Here is a 23,044-nt window from a genome sequence, read left to right as displayed (position 1 = left end):
TGTACTCACACCTACACACGTGTACTCACACCTAGACACCTATATACACGTGTACTCTCACAGCTACACAATATATACACACACCTACACGTGTACTCACACCTACACACGTGTACTCACACACCTAGACACCTATATACACGTGTACTCTCACAGCTACACAATATATACACACACCTACACACGTGTACTCACACCTACACACGTGTACTCACACACCTAGACACCTACATACACGTGTACTCTCACAGCTACACAATACACACACACCTACACACGTGTACTCACACCTAGACACCTACATACACGTGTACTCTCACAGCTACACAATACACACACACACCTACACACGTGTACTCACACCTACACACGTGTACTCATACACCTAGACACCTACATACACGTGTACTCTCACAGCTACACAATATACACACACACCTACACACGTGTACTCACACCTAGACACCTACATACACGTGTACTCTCACAGCCACACAATATACACACCTACACACGTGTACTCGCACACCTAGACACCTACATACACGTGTACTCTCACAGCTACACAACACACACACACGTATACTCACATAGCTAGACACCTACATACACGTGTACTCTCACAGCTACACAATATACACACACCTACACACGTGTACTCACACCTAGACACCTACATACACGTGTACTCTCACAGCTACACAACACACACACACGCGCGCGTGCGTGCGCGACCCATTCGCCATGCTTCGCCGCGCCAGAATCAGCGTGAAGCCGAACGTGCGTCTCAGCACGGGCCGGGCGGGACCCGGGACCATCGAAGCAGGGAGCCGGGACCGCGGGGACCAGAAAGCCGAGGGAGCCGGGGAAGCTCCAGAGACCCAAGCCACCTCGCGGACACCACCAAGGCGGACCGCCGAGACGGACTCCTCCGAACACCGGCTACCGGAGGCGACTGCTGCTCCGGCCGCTGCGACTCCTGCTGCTGTTGCTTCTTCTACTAAACGCGTTGCTTCTCCTGCCGCTCCTGTTTCTTCTTCTGCTTCTACCACTGCTCCTTCAGTTGCACCTGTTGCTGAAGCTGGTGCCTCTACCGCTGCCGATACTTCTGCTCTTGCTGCTTCCACTGCTGCAGCTGTTGCTGCTGATGTAGTTGCAACGCCTTGTGCATCTGTTGATACCGACGCAGACGTTGTTACTTCAGCTGCACCACTCGCTTCTGTCACTCCACATTCCAGCCCTTCGATTGTTGCTGTACATCCGACTCTCTCTGCTACTGCTGCTGCTGCTGCAGTACCTTCTGCAGACGTTGCAGATTCAGCTGCATCCAATCCTGCCGCACATTCTCCGCCATCTGCCCATACTGTCACTGCTCCACCTGTTGCTACTGTTAATCTTCTTACCGAAACGATTTCTGGACTTGCACCTACATCTACTGCTGCATGCAGCGCCGCGCGCTCTCAGCAGCACGCCACGGCAGGAGATAACGAGCCAATGCGTCCGGGCCCCGACTCCGATTTGATTTCCCCATCTGCTGATGCCTTCGGAGAAGCCACAACGTTGTCGATTGCTGATTCTGCTGCTGATTCTGCGCGCCACCACCGCAGGTGTGCGAGTTTGCAGAGGTCGCCTCGGGCGTTCGTCGTTAGCTGATGTTGCGTCGTGTACACATCGACACTGGGGAGACAAAGGCGTGGTTCTAGCCAGTGCCGCCGGATTAAGGCCGCTTGTGTTGTGGCCGAAACGTCGTGAGAATATTGTTGTGTTATTTTAGTTTATACATTTCTTATTTTGTTCTCATTCTACGTGACTTTACCGAAAGAACCAAAGAAGATGAATCCTTGCAGTCACGAAAGCTTTAAATCGAAATGGTATAAAGGGGCCCTAAATATATATTTAAAAAAACACTTAAATATTAAAACACATTTTTTAACTTGCACAGTAAGGTAATTGTATTTTTTCATTTGCTATACAGCCAGATAATAGACAAATCGCTAAGCTTAAACACCCGGTCGTTCATAAAAAAAGTTGAAGGTGGTATAGTACTATAGTGATAGAGCAAGTGCAGAACCACTGAACCGGAATTGTTAGCTTGAAAAGCATTTAGCGCGGGGCCCTTGAAAGTGCGGGTGCCCGTAGCTACATGTGAAACTTTTGCTACTAGGATAATCCGGCACTGGTTCTAGCCACCCCCCCCCCCCCCCTCGTGTGAAGTTCTGCCGGTCTTTGGTGGATCGCTGACGGCTCTTGAGGCAACAGGTTGCTACGGATGTGATGGGGGTGATGCAGTGCAGCAGTTATGTTGTGGGCCGTGTGTAATTTTGTGGATGTGTGTGTTCGTCCTTCCTGGCATGTATGGCTTTTTTCATCTCATGGGTGTAAAAATATATTCACACACACGGTGCTTCCAAAAAATGTTAACACTTCCGAGAATTTAAAACAATATCACAAGGCACGTGCCTCCAGGCTTCTGGAGACCACCTGGAGAACATTCCAGGCACGTGTTGACAATGATGGCGAACAAGTGGGAGACTCTTTGGATTTTAATATTAACATTACATTTGTTATGTTAGTGTACTATCCGTTCTTTTTCCATTAAAAGCGTTAGTCCTGTATAAGTGTCAAAACAAAATTTGAAGCAACTTGTATATAAATGAATGGAATTGGTCAATAATCCCAAAGCAGGACCCTCCTCAAAAATAATATTTTAAGACTCAGTCATTGCTTTCCTGGGTAATAATACAAATAATCTATGGCCTTGGTGAATCCACTGCTTGATGAAAGCTTCTCCACGCTGCGTCGGACGTGGAAATTATCAGATCGTGCTAAACCTGCGGGTGTGTGAAGCTGGGGGTGGCTCAGATCTCATGCCTTTGTTTTGACAGCGCCCGTGCTCCCGCCACTGCTGCTGCCGCCACCCCCTCAAAACCGGACGCTGGCGCCGTCGCCGGAAAGCTGCTGCCGCCGTCTCGCCGCAAGCGCCTGTTCGCCGCGCCGATCATCCCTCGCACCCGGGCAGCCGCTCAAGCTCCTGTTACAGCCGGTCCTGCCAAGAAACCACAGACCTCGCTTCCTGCCGAGGATGGGACCGCCAGCAAGCTCGCCGCCGCAGCCACCGTCGAAGGACCTCGTGACCCGGGGGGATCGTCGACCGGTGAGGCATCCGGTGAAGCGTCGCCGGCAGTACCCGTCAAACCGCCTACCGGCGAGACGCAGTATTCATCGGTTAGCCCCTCTGGTGCGGATGCAGCGGAGGCGGAGGGTGTGGAGGTGGACCATGCGCAGGAGGTATATGAAAGGCCGCCAATGGTGCCTGACTGGTGTGTGACGGATGGCGAGACTCCTGGCCCGGTAACTTTAGCACAGCTTGGAGTGAGCGCTCAGGAACCGGCGAGCGGGACAGTGAAGTGTGCCGCTACTACCGGAGCCGATGCCGAAACGCCACCGGTGGCGCAATCGGCAGAGGTTTCCGGAGCTGCCGGGAGCACCGCAGCTTTGCCGGGCAGGCCGGCGGAGCCGAGCAGGAGTGAGATTTCCAAGAAGCTGCTGGCGTCGCTGAAGAAGAGCCTGCTGAAGCCACCAGCATTGTCGGCGAAGGCCACACCGGCGGGACCTGTTGACGACGACAACGATGACGACTCCGGGATGGCGCTGGTGACCGCGCAAGATGGCTCGGCACGGCCTGGGACCGCCAGTGGTGCCGGTGGTGGTGGTGGTGGGGGAGGAGGGAGCGGGACCAATGCTGGCAGGACCCAACCAAGGCCGAACTTTAAAAAGTCGTCGCGTACAGTGCAAAAGACAGCTCGGGAGCTGGCTGAGAAGACCGAGGCTAAAAAGGTACCGTGAAAATAGTAAACAAGGATGTAGACCCCATATAGAAACCCATAGGCTCACATACGAACCCACAGACTCACATAGATGCATAGACTAACATAAAGAACTTTAGACTCGTAGACTCGCATTGATACCCATAGACTGAGTTGTGATTATACTGGGTTCTTAGTTGTGGTGAGTTGATGGTCTCAGCCTCATCACCAATGGCTGAACAATAAATCCATCACATTAAATGTTGTTGTATGTATGCGTCTTGAACTTCTTTCCCACCATACGTAGCCAACCGCGTTAATCGGAGGTTCAGCTTCTGCACTTAGCTGTGCACTTAATTTGGTAAAATTCTGGCTGTGTGAGGCTTAAACAGTTTGGTTTGATTCACATACAATAAACGCTCTTGGCAGGACATGTAAGATATGTGCCCCCTTGTGTGGATAAGTGGATAGAGGGGCCATGTCAAGTTCCGGAACAACGAGCGGAGCGCCGGGCGGCTAAAACACGGAGTTGGCACAGTAGGGGGCACAGGTGGTGCATCGGCCGGTCATCTCAGTCAATCAACCCATGGCACCTGGGTATGCCACGTGACCTGCCAGCGGGCATTCGACACTTCACGTGGCGGCCTTATAGTGCACATTGCCTGGCACAAGCGCCGTGGTGACGTCACCGCCACTTAGTGGTGCAATGGCAGTTGTTGTTGTGAGTTCCCGGTGTGATGCGTAAGAACATTGCCACTCGGGAAACGGATGGCCGTGCGTGGTGGCCGGCCTTCATGTAGGTGATGTAGGTGCTACCCGCTAACAGCACTTGCCCAAAAAGTCTCTTCAGGTCTATACGGTGGGGGAGGGCGAGTGGGGATCTTTTTCTCTCTTTGTGTCGTGTGGTGGGGGGGGGCAGGCTGCCCGCAAGCTGGCGTGGCGCACGTGGGAGCAGCACCAGTCGGCCCCCGACCGCTCGCAGATGACGATGAAGGACCTGCTCTACTGGGTGCCCAGAAACAACCCCATGCTGTGAGTGAGCAACCCCACGCTTCGCAAAGGAATATGGTGCACACTCGCATTTGTGCATCGCTAATTGATTTTTGGTAGGCGAGGCCACGCGGCGATCCGGGCAAAATTTTGCGTGCGGTAAGGAATAAGTTTCCCCCCCCCCGACCTCCCTGTGCAGGCAAAACGTAGCGTGAAAGCATTTGACGCGCCGGTTATTGCCGTTTTCACCTCCCGTTAAGTTGGAAGAACAATTCTCACAATCGAATTTCGCGAATAGATACCAACGACGTTTCGCTCGAAACTGTACCGAGCTTCTTCAGGGAAAGATACAGGAAGTCAAAATAACTGTCACCTGACCCGGCTTCTGAAATTGGTGTCATGACATCACAGGAATAATCAATGTGATGTAAAGCAGTTATTAACCATAATATTCTAATTGTATTGCTAATTATCTGGGCCAAGGATTAACACCGTATGCATTATTCATTATGACTGCCACGGTGGCGAGATATGAACTACCTCGCCTGTTATACAGGAGGTCGTGGGTTCGATCTCGACTCTGACACCTGCATATTTGGAGTTTGTGTGTTCTACCCGTGGTTGTGTGGATTTTTCTCTGGGTCCTCCGGTATATGGCTGCTATAAATTGGCACATGATAAGCCACTTCGTGGCCAGGTTGCTCCTGAAAAAGACCTATACAGCTCATTGGGCCTTTCTTGGTCAAATAAAAATGGTTTTATAGTTTGAATATACTAGCCTGTACATATAACATTGGCTGCTCAGATCTCCGTGTTAGTGTTAACTTGCGTTTGTGTTCTACTCCTTGGACTTTGCCCTGTTCGCTGGTGGTCGTGAACTTGGTTCACTTCATAATAAAGGTTTTTGGGTTAGATCGCGTTATTTATAAATGTGTCGTAAACCTCCACCACCCGACACGGCCAAACAGTAAAAAATGTGTCACGTTGACAAAGGACAAATAGTTCACTACTTCAGCCCACCGGTGTGTTTATAAATAACGCGATCTATCCCAAAAACCTTTATTATGAATAATATTGGTCGCGAAAGCCTACGTGTTAAATTGGTTCACCTCCACTATTCTCGGTTTGCGGCCGGACTCTTAGTTGGCATCAGTGCAACGGCTGCTGGGGTCACATGAGCCAATTACATACAACGTGTGTACAGATCAAATACAATCGATTCTCTCGCTCGCGAATTCAAGCCTACATGACGAGCTTAAGATTATACTTTTATTGACTAATCGGTGCGCCATCAGACAACTAGTTTTAATCGAGGATTAACTTGTCAGTGAATATGTATCTGGGTCGCTGGTAGACTTGGAGTAGGCTGCACGTGATAGTAGCCACAGCTGTAGCCAAATCAGGATGTGGTGTGCCGGGTGCGGAAATATTTTCTGTGGTCACTGACCCGGCTGAAATTAAGTCCAGGTTTAAACCATCCCCCCCCCCCCCCTTCTATCCCCGCTCACCATTCTCCCGCCTGCGCTTCGCTCTCAGCCGCCTCAAGTCGGAGGATGGGAAGCTGCTGCCGGAAAAGCGCTTCGACAAGTACCCCAAGGGCGATCGGTCGGCGGCTCACGGCGACAGCGGCTCCCTCGAGCCGACTCCTCCTGACGGCCCCACCTCCCCGCCGCCGCCGCCGCCGCTGCCACCCCCGGATTGTTCGGACGATCCGGCTCCTTCCCCGAGCCCCACCGCCGCTCCCGCCGCCGGCGTCCCTGCTCCTCCGTCCGACGCCGCCGCTGCTGCCACCGCTGCCTCGAAGGCGTCTGTCCCGTCCATCCCGTGCGCGCCGGCGTCGAGCGACTCGCCCGCGGAGGTTTCTCCGGCGGCGGAGGCGGCGCCGTCGCTAAGCTCCGCGGGCGACGCGCAGTCGCTGCTCGTGCCACAGGTCAGGGTCGCCGAGGATGGCTCCATTGTGCTCAACGAGGACAGGCAAGTGAGCGGTCCGCCTGTCTGCTCGTCCGCTCGCCTACCCATCCGATTGTTTGCCTGCTTGCTCACCTGCTCGCCTGCTCTTGCCCTTCATCCAATCGTTTGCTCACCTGCCGTGACATCTGCTCACCCCGCTTTTGCACAATTGCTTACCCGCCACGTCGCCCAACAGGCCACCCGCTTGTCCAAGTAAGCTCGAGCTCACTCTATAAACTAACATTTTGATTTTACTAGGTGAGGCCCACTGAGCCATGAAGCTCTTTTTCAGAAACTACCTGGCCACAAATGATAGCTCAACGAAGTGACAAATATTCTAAACGCACGTTGATTCTAAACGTGGAGGGAAAAACCGGAGGGCCCAAATAAAAATCCACGACCACGGGGCGAACATGCAGATATACAGGAGCGGGCGTCAGGGTCAGGATCGAACCCACAGCCTCCTGTATACCAGGCGAGATAGTTAACTTGTCACCTTGGTGCCCTGCTCACCCACTAGTTTTCACATTTTCGCTTACCCGCCCGCTTGCCCATGAACATGACTGCTCATCTACAGTCCCACCCTCGCTTCGAATCACTCAGTCACCGGATAGCGCTCCCCACTCACCTGCGCAACAGCTTGATCGACTTGCTGGTACACCTGCTCACCCGTTAATTTGCTTCGCCAGTCTGCTCGCTCTTCCGCTCATTCATTCGTCCGTTCACAAGCACACACTCCACCATTGCCTCCAAGGGCACATCTCCACCATATCCTGTCACGACCACGCATTTTGCACGTCAGTGTGGGGTCTTTGTCAAGAGGGACTCCTATGACTCCTGTAACGTGGGTTCACAGGGGTGGGGGTAGATTTGTCAGGAGGGGGGACCCCGAGCAAGGGAGCTCGCTTCGGGAGCTTTTCCATTGGTGGATGCTGCACTGTGCCGTCTCTGACTGTGCCCCCGCATTTGACTTGATCATCAGCGCTGGAGCAGTGGTCGGTCTCTCTCCTCGGTAGTCATTGTGACCCCGTCATTCGAGGCCAACTGCCTCCCTGGACACGTTGCTGCGGTTAAGCACTGGCACAAGGAAGGATGAGCCTGTGCTTGCGTTTGTTGTGTGTGTGGAGAGCGGCAGCGTCGCGGGTTAGCGCACCGCGCCACGAACCGTGCAACCCGAGTTCAATTTCCACTCACGGCCAAAATCGGTGACAAGCGAACTGGTCCTGGGCCTCCCCGTGCGTGGTGCTGACCAACCACCCCCCTCGTTTCCCGTGCGCGCCTTCATAGGTGTCGCTCGCTAACATCGCTTGCCTTTGTGTGTTGCGGCAGCCTGATGGTGGAGGTGTCGCGCACGGAGGGGCTGCCCCCCGTGTCGGACTGCGACCCCATCCACGAGTACGGCTCCCACACCACCTACTCGAGCTTCCGCAAGAGCTACCACGCCAAGCAGTGGGGGCTCCTAGGTAACGGTGACACACACACACTCACAAACACAAAGATCGCCTCCACCCCCGTGTAGCCTTGACAGACTGTTGGGGCAAGTGCTGCTCGCGAGTAGCACCTATGAAGGCCGGCACGGCACACGGAGGGAGGGGGGTGGGTGGCCAGCACCACGCCCAGTCGTCTTTGTCTCCCCAGTGGCGATCTTTACACAGGGCAGCAGGGACTCGCACCGCCAATTAGCACGGTTGGCTGCGTACGGTGCGAAAGAAGCTCAACGTAATACACACTGCACATAGACTTACACTACTGCCCGTAGACTCAACACTGCACCTCCGTTTAGCACGGTTGGCTACGTACGGTGCGAAAGAAGTTCAACATACATAATACTCATTCTGAGGCTGCCTAGAGGTAGTCGACCTAGAGGAGGGAGGGCCTAGGACCGGTTCAGATAATTGTCACTGATGGTGGCCGTGAGCGGGAATTGAAACCGGGTCGCCGGTTTCGTAGCGCAGCGCACAAACCACTCCACTCCCACGCTCACACACGCACACACGCTCACGCAGGGACACACGCTAACAACGTAGGCATGCGAACACACGATCATGTACACACACCGCACGCTCTAATTCTCGTAGGTAAACGCACACATTCACGTGTGCACACACAATCACGAGGTCACAATGGCACGCAAACACACAATGACGAAGACAAATACTCTCCCTATAGCCTCAACGGAAATGTTGGGGGCGAGTGACGTTTAGCGAGCACTTACGAAAGGCAGTACGGTGTACTTATGAGGGGGCGGTGTGGCCATCACCATGCCGGGCCGCATTTGTCTCCCGAGTGCTGATGTTTACACAGAGCACCAGATATTCATTTCAGGCTGACTTGACGTACGGGTAGCCCATGCCAGGTTGAGGTAGTCACCACTAATGCCGTGAGCGGGAACCGAACTCGGGTCGCTGGGTTCGTTGCGCGGTGCGCTAACCGTTGCGCTACCGCTCCCCACAGTGGTAGCACGGTGCGCTCGCACGCACTGAAGCCCACATAGGCGCGCACTCGCGCTCACACACGCACTCACGTGCGCGCACACACACATGCACGTACACCTGCATACAAGCCCGCACTCACGTAAGCACGTGCACGCACGCTCGGTGACATGCACGCACACGCTCACTTACAACAACAACCACCGCCGTTCACTACTACGCGGCGGTGACGTCCCCATGATGCTTGTGCCAAGCTAGGTGCGCTACAACAATAACAACCGCCATTCGACACTAAATGATGGTGACGTCACCACGGCGTTTGTGCCAGGCTATGTGCGCTTTAAGGCCACGTAAAGTGTTGAACGCCCGCTGGCAGGAGGTAACGGGACAGACCCAGGGGCCATGGGTAGGAAAACAATATAGCCTGAACAGACATTTGGGGCAAGTGCTGTTAGCGAGCACCTATGAAGGCCAGCACTTCACACGAGGGGGTGGGTGGCCAACACCACGCCCGGCTGCCTTTGTCTCCCCAGTGGTGATGTTTACACACCAGGTACTTAATTGAGGCTAGGAGAGACGCCCAGGACCGCTTCAGATAATCGTCACCGGTGTTGGCCATGAGCGTGAATCGAACTTGGGTCACCGGGTTTGTAGCGCAGCGCGGTAACCACTACACTACCGCTCCCTATGGGTAGGTACCAACACACACACACACACGCACGTGGTCGTACGTGCATCTTCTGTTCCTGATCACGTTGTTGTTGTTGTTGTTTGCGCAGAGACCGAGCTGTTTTTCCTGGCCATCAGCATGGTGGGCATGGACTTCTCCATGATTGGACAGCTCTTCCCCAACCGCTCTCGCGTTGACATCAAGGTGGTGTCAGGGTTGCCCGGTTACACAAACTCACTTCGGCGTTGCCTCCGCTTGCTCGAACCGTGCGTGCGCGCGCGTGTTCGTGAGGAGCGGTGGCGCAGCGGTTAGCTGCACTCCGAACCCGGCTACCTGAGTTCGATTCCTGCTCAAGCCCAACAACGGTGACGATTATCTGAACTGGTCCTGGGCCTCCCCTAGGTCGACTCAGCCTTAAATGAGTACCTGGTGCGGTGTGCAGTAAGCATCGCCACTGGGGAGACAAAGACGGCCGGCCATGGTTGCTGGACACCCCCCACCCCTTCGTGTGCTGTCGCGGCCTTCATAGGTGCTCGCTAACAGCACTTGCCCCAACAGTCTGTTAAGGCTATACGGGGGGGACCTTTGTGTGTGTGACTCCGCAAAGTACGTTCATCGGACTTCCTCTCTTTCCGCAGAACAAGTTCAAGCGCGAGGAGCGGTGCAATCCTCGCAAGATCGACCAGGCCTTCCGTGAGTCCCTCGTTACTTGCTAGGGCTCTGTCACGACGTGCAAATCGGATCTGCACGTGGCCGGGATCAAACGTCCGAACATCGGGCCCTATTGGCTCTCCGGTTCTCAGAGGAACACAAAAACGTCAAGGTTGCAACGCGCGCCGCTCGCCATTCGCTCGCTCCCTACAGAGCGAGCGAACGAGTCGGAGGCACGAGGAGGAAACCGCGGACAAGCGGCGAGAGAGGGCAGCGTACACACGAGTCGGACAGAAAAACTAATTGGGACAAAAAAAACGGTGCTCGCGAAAGCGCGGGCCTTGGCGTCGTGACATGTCGTCCGACGTCTTCAACCTGCTGTCGTTCTTTAGAATGTGCAGGCAAAAGCTGACAGGTGCCGCGCACGGATGCACGTTTGGAATCGCGCCGGACCGTCGCGTCGCTTGCACCGTCGGGAGACTGCGATGGCTTGGGAAAATTCTTCGTCCAGCAGCGGGCAGATCCCCGACCGGTATTATTTGTCTTGGGTCCGTTGTTTTGATTGATGTCCGTGTTGCAGGCAACAAGTTGCCGCTGGACGTGTCATGCTTCGAGACGCTGCTGCAGGAGTTCGAGCGGCAGAAGACGGAAGCGCTCAACCGGGCGCCCGACTCGAAGGGCAGGCGGCGGCGCAAGTACCACCCAAAGAGTGAGCGTGCAGTTTTTTCATTAACGGCTGGAGCAATCCAATGAGCTATGAAGCTCTTTCTCACAGATGTACAGGAGAGGGGCGGTTTCCGGAGGGGCTGTTTCACCGCGCCACCACCGCCGTCGCTTCTTTACGTTTCACCGCTGCGCCTCCCGTGCAGCGTCTCCCGCCGCCCCGCAAGCCGGGGGTGGGGCCCCCGGCGGCAGCTGTCCCCGTGAGGCACTCGGTGAAGAACGCGGCGCCGGCCAGGAAAGAGTGGGCGTTTGTCTCTCACCACCGGGGCGATGGGTGGCGGGAGGCAGAAATGTGGCTTTGCCAACAGACGTCGTGGGATCTTTAACGACCTCTGTGAAGTAGATGGGGCGCGTATTTTAAACGTCCGCGGTATTAACCAGGACGGCCGCTGGGCTCGTACCGTCGCCATAACACCTCCGTGCGGTGTTTCAGCACCGCGTGGAGAAGGGAGGGGTGGTCTGTTTTCTCTTTTTCATCCCCCCTCTGCCTCTTCACCTGGGGTTTCTCCCGATGTCTTTTGTATTTCCTGTTATTATCGTGGCATTCTTAAGTGTCGTCGTTGTCGTCGTCGTCATCCTCACGTCGCGTCCGGTCCTGCGACAGAGACGGGGCGACGCAGGAGCGACGTGGACAGCGACGGCGACGCCGACTGCTGGAGCGAGAGCGGCGGCGAGAGCGGGACCGGAGCGGCAGCCACCGAAACCCGAGCCAGAACCGTCGCCCACAGCGGAACGGAAAGAGCGATCGGAGCGGCGGCTGCCACCCAAAACGGAATCGGAATGGAAATCCGAACCGGGACGAGAACCGCCACCGAAACTCAAACGGGAACCGAAACGCCGACCGGAACGGCGACTCCAGGAACCGGAGAGTCCACGGCGGTCCCCGGGCCTCCGCCGCCCCCTCCCGCGCCCAGTGGCCTGGAGGAGGCGGAGCTGCTGCTGTCGCTGGGCTGCGAGATCGCTCGCGGCGCCGGCGCCGGCGCGGGCGCGGGCGCGGGCGCGGATGAGGGCTCCCCGGCGCCGGTACCGTCCCCCGAGTTCGTGGTGGAATCGGCAGAACGCCGAGACGGGCGCAGTGGGGGTGACGAAGACATTGACGACGAAGAAGATTTTGAGCGTGTCAAAGAGAGAATGTTGAGTCACCCGACGAGGTGAGGTTCTGGTGAGCGACCGTTTTCGGTTAAAACTTAGAATTTGGACGACAAGAGATGTTGTGCATGGGGTGGGCCAGGTGGCTCAAGAGAGGGTCAGGGCACTGGGCCGGCAACGCTGAGATCCTGGGTTCAAATTCAGGTCACAGCTGCCTGTCATTAAACTGGGTTCTCAAGGTTTCGTGATTTGATGGTCTCAGCCCGGTCACAAGTATATAAAACATCGCGTTTAAGTTTGGTTGTTTTCTTAATTCGGTTGAATTCCAACTCCTGTGAACACAAAATATTACTCTGAATGTCAGGCAACAGCAGATGTTGTGGTAGGGCAGCTGGGAAAGTGCTGCCCTCTGCTGTGTGAGCCGCAGGTCACTAGATGGGAACTCGGAGGTAGCTCTGTGATGTCCGCCGCTGTGGGTCGTCTAACACGGAGGGTCGCACTGCTCCGCGGGCGTTCCGAGTGGGTTCCCCGTCTCTTGACGTGACGACGATGGCGCAATTGAGATGAAATTGGGGTAAAACGATTTTTTTGTTTCAAGATGCAGGCAGCAGGGAATTGTGGGTAGATAATTGACACGCGAGAAGTGACGAACGGTTCACTTGGAGCAGCGCGCAACGCAGGAAACAACACAGCTGGAGTCGTGTGGAGAGCTCCCCACGAAGTAGACGCTGTGGCCGGGACTTTCGCTGACACGAGGCTTCGTGATTGAGAACAACAAATATAAAAAAGTCATGGTCAGGCATTGTGAAAAACTGCCAAGAAAATGAAACCAAAAACGCGGTTACGGTTTTGGTCACGGTTTTGGTGTCGGTGTCGGGAACGTGTCGGCCATGGCCACGGTGTCGGCCGCGCGGTTCCGCGTCCGCGTAACGCAAGCGTCGGTTCGACCGCCTGCACACAGGTCCGGGCGCAGGCCCAAGCCCACGGCGTTCTACAGCACCGGCTCGGCGGGACCCGGCGGCGACACGCCGATCAAGGAAGGGGGGGCGGCCAAGCGGCCGCGGCGACGCGAGGCCCAAGACCCCGCGGCCCCAGCGAAGCTCAAGCCGAGGCCCAGCACGCGTGGACGGAGGCCGCCGCCGCCAATGAGGCCTCCTCGTAGGGACGCGACGGTGAGTGGCGGTGACGGCCATCGTCACCGCCTGGTATGCTGATCAGGATCAGCATACCAGGCGAGGTAGTTAACATCTTGCCACCGTGGCACCCCTGATATCCGCACAAGTGTGCCCGGAGTAAAATATACAGCAGACATCGGATTCAGCATCGAACCCACGACCTCCTTTGTACCAAGTGAGGTAGTTAACATCTCGCCACCCGCGCAGCCACAGTGACGCGTGCCTCTTCTCGGCAGGACACGGCGCCGGTGCTGGCGACTCGCGGTCGTGGGGGCCTGGTGACTCTGCGTGCCGTGCCCCCTCCCGAGGAGGAGGAGGAGGAGGAGGGGCGGGGTGGGGGGGACCGCGCCAGCGAGCGGCGCCACCGCGCCAGCGGCCTCGCGGCAGCGGCGGCGGCGACGCCGGCACCCCCCGTGAGGCCGGAACACATGAGCTGCGCGCCAGCGTTCGTGCCGGTGTGCCTGCGCTCCCCCGAGCCGCAGCAGCTCACGGAGCACATGGAGGAGGTATGGGCGAGGTGGAGGGTGGTGAACGGAGAAGTGAGTGTAAGCCGGTCGCTCTGGCCGAAGTTAATCGCGTCCTGATGGTTGAATTGGCGAAATAAATCGCGGCAGAAATCTTTGTGTTAGCAGTTGTAAATAAAGGAGGTGAAGAGCGTCGAGGTGATCGCGTTGATGATGATGGCGGCGACGTTGATGACGATGACGAAGGACAATGGTAGCAGCGACGATGGTAACGATGATCGCGATTGACGCCGATGACGCCGGTCATAATTTGTGACTTGATATTGCTGCTCACACGAATGTAAAACTGATCCTGAGGTGCCGATGGAACCGGCGCTTGCTCCGCACCGTTCCCGAGACGGCCAATAGCATCGCGTGCTCGGCAGCGTCCAATAAACCGATGCCGGGGGCGGGGGGAGGTGGGGCACGGCAGCAGCCTACACGTGAGCTGCTGACGCAGCGTTCTCTCTCAATCCGTTGGCGCGCCGACGAACCTCCGACAGCAGGTGGAGCTGTCGGAAGGCGACGCGATGCTGGAGGAGCTGGTGGTGACGTGCGTGGAAGAGATGGTGGTCGCCGATGACGACGATGGCCCGGAGGCGGCGGAGGAGTCCGTTAACCCCGGCAGTGACGCGCGCGGTCTGCAGGTCGAGCAGAACTGCGACGTCGTAATCGTGAGTCCCACGCCTGGGGGATTTGTGTAATGTATGTTGAACTTCGTACGTAGCCAACCGTGCTAATCGAGGGTGCTGGGGAAGGACAACAAGCTGAACACAAAAAGCAATTCTGTTTAGTTTTGTTTGTTATCAACGTCGACCAACAGCGGTTGAGATCGTGGGGTCACGGTGTCGTGGGGGTCACGGTGTCGTGGGGTCACAGTGACTCTTGGAACGATTGTCCGGTGTGAATGAAACTCTCCAGTAGCGGTCGTGCTGCTGTCAGGGACTTGCCGAATTGACAACCGGCCCACGGTGGCTATGAGATGTTAATTACCTTGCCTGGTATGCAAGAGGTTGTGGGGTTCGATCCCGACCCTGATGTCTGCTGTATATTTGGGAGTTTGAATGTTCTCGCCACGGTCGCGTGGATTTTTCTCCGAGTCCTCCAGTTTTTCTCTCCGCATTTAGAGACGAGCTAAGCGGGCGTGAGCCTGGATGGCCTAGCCACCAATCATCGGTGAACCAAAGCGGCTGTAATTCAAATTGACGAAACGCGAGCAAGGAACACCACGAATGAAACATGGTTGGTCTATTGACATTCTTTTTGTTTGTGTTCTCTTTCTAGACTGACGACGAACACTTGAGGGTTAATGGTGAGTTCTGCATTGCGTTGGTGACCTCCAAGTGTTGCGTGTGCGATCGTGTGTAATCCGCACAATGTCGTGCGTTTGTGTCGATGACACCGATCATCGTAAATTAATTCGGATCTTTTTTTTCCCCAAACTATTTTTAGACCTGTTTATGTATTTTTTTTTTATTCTCACCATCCGCTGTGTAAAGGCCTCCAAAGGCCACCGACATTCCGCGCACCGCCCCACTGCAGGAATCCAACGTAGCTCCCGCGCACGAGCTGATCTCATGGCTCCATTTCCCTTATGGACGTCCCCTGCGTCGCCACTCCGCGATTACTCTCGAGCGTCGCCCCCTTCACCCTCCTCGCCACGACGCATCCCGCTCAAGTCCGCTTCTGGTCTTAGCAGTTTGGACGACGTGCGTGTGTGTGTTGAACTTCTTTCGCACAGTGCGTAGCCAACCGTACCAATCGGAGGTGTACGGATGTCATTAACCCGCGTGTCTTCCTCTACACCACGTGCACCTCATGTCGTCTTGCAATGTGGTTCCAAGCATGCACCTCTCCCTCTCCTCTCCATGCTTCTCCGGGCACTTCTCAGTTTTCGTTCCGTTTCGTCATAGGTAATGCGCTCTTTGAAAAAAAAAAGATAATTATTATTTATTCTCGTCTACATTGTGATGAATCGCGTATGTGCATGAATCTCGCCTCCTTAAACGCGTACATGTCTGCACTAATAAACGAAACACTCTTCCTCCCCCACGCGCTGCTGTCAACCGCAGAAGCGTTCGTGTACGAGATGATGGAGCAGGCGGGCTTCGGGAGCATGCAGGACGCCTACGTGTCCTCGCAGGAGGTCGACGGGGGTGGCAGCGCTCCCACAATGCTTTGCTTCATGATGTGCGAGGGCGCGGAGACCGGCGCGGCATTCCGGCTGGCCGGGGGCGGGGACGGTGGTGACGCCGCGGGGGCGGCACCGGAGATTGAGCGCCTCTCGCTCACCCCGGTGGTGGACGATCGGGAGGGTCAGGAAGCCTCCACGCGGACGAACAACGCGAAGAGGTGACGGCTTTGCGCGCGTTTCGTTTTTTGGTTTTTTTGTGCGTTACACGGTCACGTGCAGCGCTCGTGAGTAGGCGCCACTCGTATCGATCGGTGAGACCTGTCCAAAGCGACAAACCCCTTGGCTTTTCAACGGAGGGTAATTTGACATTTTTGCTGCTTTACAAACGGACATGCGCAGAACCGACGACCGCCACGAGTCCACCGTTGCGACACCGCAGCACACTATTTTGGTTTTTTTACCCCCATCGTAACGACGGCGGGCTCGTTGTTGTCGCCTCGCGCAGCGCGGCGCTGGAGGGCAGCGTTCCGCCCGGCGACTGGGAGGGGGCGGCACCCACCGTCTCGGATGGTCACGCGACCTCGTGGGCAGCACCAGCGGGCGCGCCGAGCCCCGAGTGGCCTCTCGCCGCCGCAGCGCTCGACGCGGATGGCAACTCGGCCGAGCGACACGCCGCTGAGGCCGCGCCGGGCTCGCCGGAAACACCGGACATCTTGTCGAGGGAGGCCCCGAGCGGCGCGAGCGGCGGCCTCCTGACCCCCGAGCCGGGCCGCGACGCCGTCAAAGAGGAGGGGGGTTCGGTCGCCGAGCCGGCCGAGCCCACGGTCCCAACCGTGCCGGTGGCCCAAATGACCGTGTCAGTTTTAACCGAGGCGGCTGGCTCTGGGGTCGCGGTCGACGACGACGGCGGCCAGGACGATCTGGTGCAACTGCCGGCAACCGCGAGCGCCGGCAATGCAGGCACGGTACCGCGGCCCAGGAGGCCTCGTTCCGAAATGGCGGACGGCCCCCCGGCGAAACGGCACGCCGCGGAGGCCACGCCGGGCCCGCCGGAAGCTCCGGACGTCCCGTCGAGAGAATCCGCAAGCGCCTCCGACGACCTCCTGACCCCCGAGTTGGGCCGCGGCACCGGCGAAGACGAGGTGCCGGTCGCAGAACCGGCCGAACCCACCGTCTCACCGGCGCCGCCCGGTTCAACCGAGGCGCCGGCTGCTGACGACGACGGACAGTCCGATTCGGCGCGGCCGCAGCCAACTCGGAGCGCCGGCGACGCCAAGAAGGGCGGCGCCGACGTGGCGCCGCCGGCCAGGAGGGCGCGCTTCGCCAAGCCCAGGCCGAACCTCGCCGCGTGCAGCGCGCGCCGGCCAGCGGGGCCGGCCGGCGCGTCCAAGCCGGCGCAGGTCGGCCCGCTGGGAGCGGTGAAGTGAATCCGGCACGTGGACAAAGTCGATGCGGGTGAGTGTAGGGGATTAGCGAGCCGTCTCGCTGCCGGGAGCCGTGGTGAATGATTCGTCGGCGTTAATCGGCGTACGAATGACGCTCGCAGTCGTGTTGGAAGGGAACGGCATATGTGCCCCGGAGAGAGGCACGCGCGCCGCGGAGATGGAGCGATGAGATCGGCTCGCGTGCGAGAGTTGGATGGAATGTTGCAGCGCGGGAGCCTCAGAGATGGCTTGAGGGAGACCGTCATCCAGCAGTGCATTGAGAATGGCCGACAATCAGCCCCAATGTGAATCTACTGCCGGATGAAATACTCTGGCTGTCGTCTGATGATGCTGGTTGTAATTACCGGCGCAACGTCGTACTCGAATTGTAAATGTTGTGGATTTGCTGTCCAACACACCGGCGTGCTGAACTAGTAACGAATTGCCACGTTTTGTTTACGTGACAAACCTTACCAGTTGGTTGTCGGGTGGTGGCGGGTTTAACGACACATTCATATTTACGCGCTCGAACGCAAAAAAACTCTATTAGGGATAATGTTTAGGGATAGAGCGTTGCCCCCTTGCACTCGCGGGTTTCTTTTCCTCTAGGCGCTCCGGTTTCCCCCCTTTACATGTATCAGCACTCATTAAATGGCTGAAAATAACTCGATACGTAGAGGACCGCAGAGCTTGGGCAATTGTTGTCGTAGACTGGCCGCCACCGGCTGCTGCCTCCCCCCGCTCGTTTGCAGTTCCTTCCCTTGAGTCGTTCTCTCTGTAAAAGTAAAAAAAAAATATCGAAAATGTTAAATTAACACCGTTTATTTACTTGTATTGCGCTATTGGTTGCTGCGCGATTGCAATTTTGCTCTGCTCGGTCAGTGTTAGCCGCCGAGGTCGTGACGGGTATTTTTCTTTTCATTCCCCGGTGCCATTCCATCGCAACGTGCACTGATGCCTCACTTTATTGAGGGCGACATTGGCAATGAAGTAAAGATTGATTTATTGATCTCAACTCGAAAGCGAGTACGATTTGAAACGATCGTTATTATTGTTAAACGTCGGGTGATTCTGCGTGTGCAGAGACGTTGGGACGCTGGCGCCCAGGAAGGGATCGGCGGAGCGGCTTCTTCTCAGTCGGCATCGGCACCCGAGGTCTGAGCCGGCTCGGTTAGCGGAGTCGCTGGCGGGGTCGGCGGCGGGGGGGGGGGGGGGCTGTGGACGGGAAGGCCGGAGCCGGCGGAGTAGAAGGAGACGCGATCGTGAACCTCGTGTTCTCATGCCACTCTCGTCAATGCGCACACACGCACACACACACGCACGTACACACGTGTGCACGCGCGAACGGCGGCGAGCGGACTTTAAATTGTCGGTGCGCGGCTCGTGTTTGTGTGTTTTTTTTTTCCCCTTCCCAAGCTTTGATTTTTTTTTTACGATAATTTTCACGGAACGTGTACCGCCCCTTGCCGCCGTGGTGTCGTCAGATGGATGCAGTGACCGCTCGGAGGTCTCGCGGTGGAGGGAAAAAAAAAACTGTTCCGGAACTACTTCTGAGCTCCCCTTGACATTTCGTCGTATCCACGCTTAACGTCGGTGCGCCTACTTGCACGCTCTGCCCCCACACGGCAAACCGGAAATGCCGTGATCCTCGTACTATCTGGAAATATGCCAAAATAAGTGAAAACCAAACCGCGGTGGCCGTGCTTCAATGTGTGTTTGAGCAGTCGTCGGTAACCGGGCTGAGACCAATCGGCTCACCGCACTCTCCGTCTCTCCGTCTCTCCGTCTTGAAGCCCGAACTTGAGCCCAGGATCCTCGGCGGTGCCGGCTCCGTGTCCGTGACGCGCGATGGCCGCGGTGAGCCGCGCCACCGCCTCCAGCCGCGTTCCCTCTCCCCGCGAACCACGATTGATCGATTGCATTTGGCGTGGTTGTGTACCAACGTGCGCGCGCCAGTTTGCCCCGTGTGGATGCAGGACTACGTGTGCGGTTTGTTGGCATGAGAGGGCAGTACCAGCAAAATCCATAATTATACTGTACTTCTATGCTCCCCTCCCCACCCCACCCCCCCCCCCCACTGCCTTAGGCACACACTGACCAGCATAGTGAAGTATGGTCAAACGACTCCCAGGACCTGTACGCCCGTCTGGCAGTGAATTGATGACACGGACTGTCCGTGTGCACGCAGTGTACGTGTATCGCACGCACAATCGTTTGGCTCATTGAGGCCCTCCCGTGTGGCAGACGAAGTGAGTTTCAAGAGAAGCGTTTTTTAAGGAGTTGTGAGTTTGTTGTTCCAGAACTATTTTAGACACATTGACATTATAGAGAAAAACAAAACATCGTATTTATAAAGTCTCCGCGCGTCTCTCCTACCAATCTCAACACAGTTCGGGCCGCGGCAGAATTCAGTACCACAGGTGTTTGCAAATTAATTTGACAGATGGGCTATTGCATAATTCTTATCCATTGGCGATTTAAAGTCGAGTTTTTTTTTTGGTAGCGACAGGTAAAATATTTGGCCTGGCCTCGTACTAAGTTATTCAATCTTCTAACTCTCTCCCCCCTGTAAGACCTGGCTGGAGCCATTGCTTTTAAAATGTTCAGCCGGATGTTGGGAAGTCACGGAGGTGCATTATAAATCAGTGGGGCGTCTGGAAGTGATCATTCTGGGTTTTATTGGAGTCGTTTCCAGTGTGTTCAGGAAAGCCTCGAGTGAGTCTCAAGAATTTCAAGAGGGGTCTTTCTTTTGTAACGTTGGGCCAATTCCTTGTTTACTATTTTAGTTTTTCACCTTGCGCAAAAAAATTACTTGGGAAGAGCAGTAGGCCGGTGGGTTAGCAAACCCGCGCGATGAACTCGGCGAGCCGGAGTTGGATTCCCGGCCACGGCTAACGTCACCAGTCCTCGGCTTACTACCCCGCTCCCCACCCTCGCACAAACCAGCGTGGTGAAGTATGATCGATCAACCACCTCAGCTGACGCGGTGTAGGGGGGTCTTCATCCAGCAGTGATTTTACAAAGGCTGGAAGTTATATATTATTGCTATCTTACGCGAATTATAGGAAGAAAAATGATCATTTCAGGCTGCACCAAGGAGAGGGGAGGTTTGGAGACCGATCCAGTGGTGATTCCGACAGTGTTTTTCGTTTTGCAAAATCTTTTTAATTGCTAATTTATTGTCGCTTTCGTTATTTAATTCGGCGTCGAGGAGTTGCCGTGTCGCGTTGCCGACCGATGTTGCATGGCGAAGGCCTCCTTTGTTGTTCCTGGCGCCGCCTGTCCCCATCTTCACGCTCTCATCACCACGCCCTGTGCCGTCTTGTCGCTGCTGAAGGGAAGACGCGACGACTCGCGACTCTTTTTGCCACCGCAGAACGCGAGCCGTGCCGCCTACGTCGGGACTTTCTGAACGGACATTGCCTCAGTCCGTGGGCTGAATAACGCAGCGTACGACGGAGAGTTTTTAACCCCCCCCCCCCAAACCACACCTGGCCCTGCTTGGCCCCAGACCAGATTGCATGCATCTTGCGAGGCCCCCCCCCCCCCCAGCGTATGACGCTTTGGTGCTGGCTTGGCTTGGTAAATAGGCAGTGGAAAACCACCCGTACCGCGAGGGGGGCCCCCCGTCTCTGGCTCCGAGGCATGTGGCTACGGTGGTGTAAGATCACAAGCGCGTTGTGTAGCGGTGCTGCTACGCTGGGGCCCACGGGGCCGGATGGGGCCCAACGAGGAGCAGAGGATCAGGCCTCATTTCCTTGCACCGGGGGCCCACGTGTGTGCCCCTTTGCATGAAGGGTAATTTCATGAACCGGCTATTGTAGAAACGCGTCCACAGGTTGAAATGTTTTCCAGTGTTGCTGGATAATCGAGAAGGGAAAAAAAAATAATCGCTTGGCACGACGTCTGACGTTTCGCTGCCACAACCGCGTCCCCGAAGATCCTCTCGATGTGCGGCTTGACCCGTACGCGCTCCGGCGAACCGCGGAGCACTACCGTGAAATAGTTGTAAAAAGAATAAATCACTTCATTCGATTTAGAAAATAACCACTGGCGTTGTTAGATCTGACACTTGATTAATCCGGCCTTAAACAAGCTTATTTTGTTGTGTTAACTTGAGTATTATACGTGTTTGATTTTTAGTGTTTTTAAATTTGCGGTGCCATTCGTGGAGATGTGCGCCGTTAACTTATTTAAACAAATTTTATGCTGCCACTAATGTTAAAGCACCGGATTCTTAACAATGGAGATTTTACAGATGTTTGAGAAACGTCAGCTCCGAAGTTACGCTCGGGATTTATCAAAAAAATCTTTGTATGTTTTTGTACAAAATACGGAATATGTACAGCGCAAATCAAAAGTGCTCACTGCCTATGTTAATAAATCTTGCTTGTAATGTTTACATTCTCGCTGTGCCATGACTTAAGGCTGAACGGATCATCGTAATGCAATGTAACGGTTTTGCCATTATCAAACCACCGCTGGATGATGGTCTGCCGAATGCCATTTGGTTGACTGTACCTCACCCTGGCTTGTGTAGTGATTGCTGTGGGGGGGGGGGGGGAGAGGCTGCCCTCGACCAATTTGTATAATCGCTTGCCCACCGACTTTTTCCATGGCTGGAAATTGAACTCGGGCCGCCAGGTTCATGCCGCCACCAGTCTCTGCGCTACCGCTCCGGGCCCTGCGAGTACCGATACCGTTTGAGACGGCAAGATTAGTGACTAAGCCGGCATTTCAACGCAGCGCTTCCCGGTGAGCTTGTGAGAATGAGGCGTCTTCCAGGAGCTGGTGATGTCTCGTTTTGTGTAATATATCGTCGCTGCTAGTCCCAACGCTTTCAAGAAGGTCGTCATGGTAACGTCCATGTTTATAATACAGCACCTCCCATGGCGATGCATCCAGGTGCCCTGCAGCAGGGGCACCCCTCGTGGCAGCTGTCCCTGCGAGGTGCAACATGGGCCACTCGTCTTTTGCGTCATCTTTTTAAACAAACGCTGCGAAGCAGATGTACCGCATTTCATAGTTTGATACGCCCACAGTCTTCTTCTGGGATCCCTCGTGGTCGAGTGTGATTTCCCTCCAGGTGTCGCTTGTCTGTGTTGTGAGTTGGACCTTGGCTGGCCATGGGTCCGGGAGTTGGCTGAATAGGCCACTCCGTGACCTGCAGATCTTGGCACAGTGGGGGCACCAGGATGGTCCATCCTGGAGCTCCCACTCGTCTCTGTCTCTGTTGTGTGCTTTACTCTCTGGTTCTTTCGGTAAAGTCACGTAGATAGAAAAATAAAATAAAAAAACGACGTTTCGGTCGCAACACAAGCGTCCGTCTTCAGGTGAGAAAATTATCTGCTTTATATAGCCACGGGAATGGGGGGGAAAGGAGGTTTTGTCGAATCGTGGCTGTAGGAGTCCACGGGGGAGAGAGGGGAGGTTTGAGGGTTTGTGGCGTGCAGGGAAGGGTGGGGGCTGGAGAAATAAGCAAGTAAAGGAGCTTGAA

General features: G+C 55.7%; 1 protein-coding gene across 1 annotated transcript; it reads left to right on the top strand.

Annotated features, from left to right (window-relative positions):
* The first annotated feature begins 281 nt into the window (after positions 1–281).
* LOC116954929 (uncharacterized) lies at positions 282–21,947 on the top strand. The gene is made up of 16 exons (XM_032975761.2): positions 282–1,607; positions 2,886–3,837; positions 4,726–4,838; positions 6,333–6,770; positions 8,076–8,209; positions 9,958–10,052; positions 10,487–10,541; positions 11,080–11,208; positions 11,827–12,373; positions 13,273–13,483; positions 13,723–13,992; positions 14,493–14,663; positions 15,274–15,301; positions 16,062–16,341; positions 16,629–17,578; positions 18,631–21,947. The coding sequence occupies exons 1-15, from the start codon at positions 745–747 to the stop codon at positions 17,548–17,550; spliced, it is 5,208 nt and encodes a 1,735-aa protein (XP_032831652.1). The 5' UTR covers positions 282–744; the 3' UTR covers positions 17,551–17,578; positions 18,631–21,947.
* Positions 21,948–23,044: the final 1,097 nt, after the last annotated feature.

Source organism: Petromyzon marinus, chromosome 57, assembly GCF_048934315.1.
Source record: "Petromyzon marinus isolate PM22_M1 ecotype Great Lakes invasive population chromosome 57, UKy_Petmar_22M1.pri1.0, whole genome shotgun sequence".
NCBI lineage: Eukaryota > Metazoa > Chordata > Hyperoartia > Petromyzontiformes > Petromyzontidae > Petromyzon > Petromyzon marinus.
The sequence above is the reverse complement of the archived record's forward strand: the minus strand, read 5'-3'. Positions and strand labels throughout refer to the sequence as shown.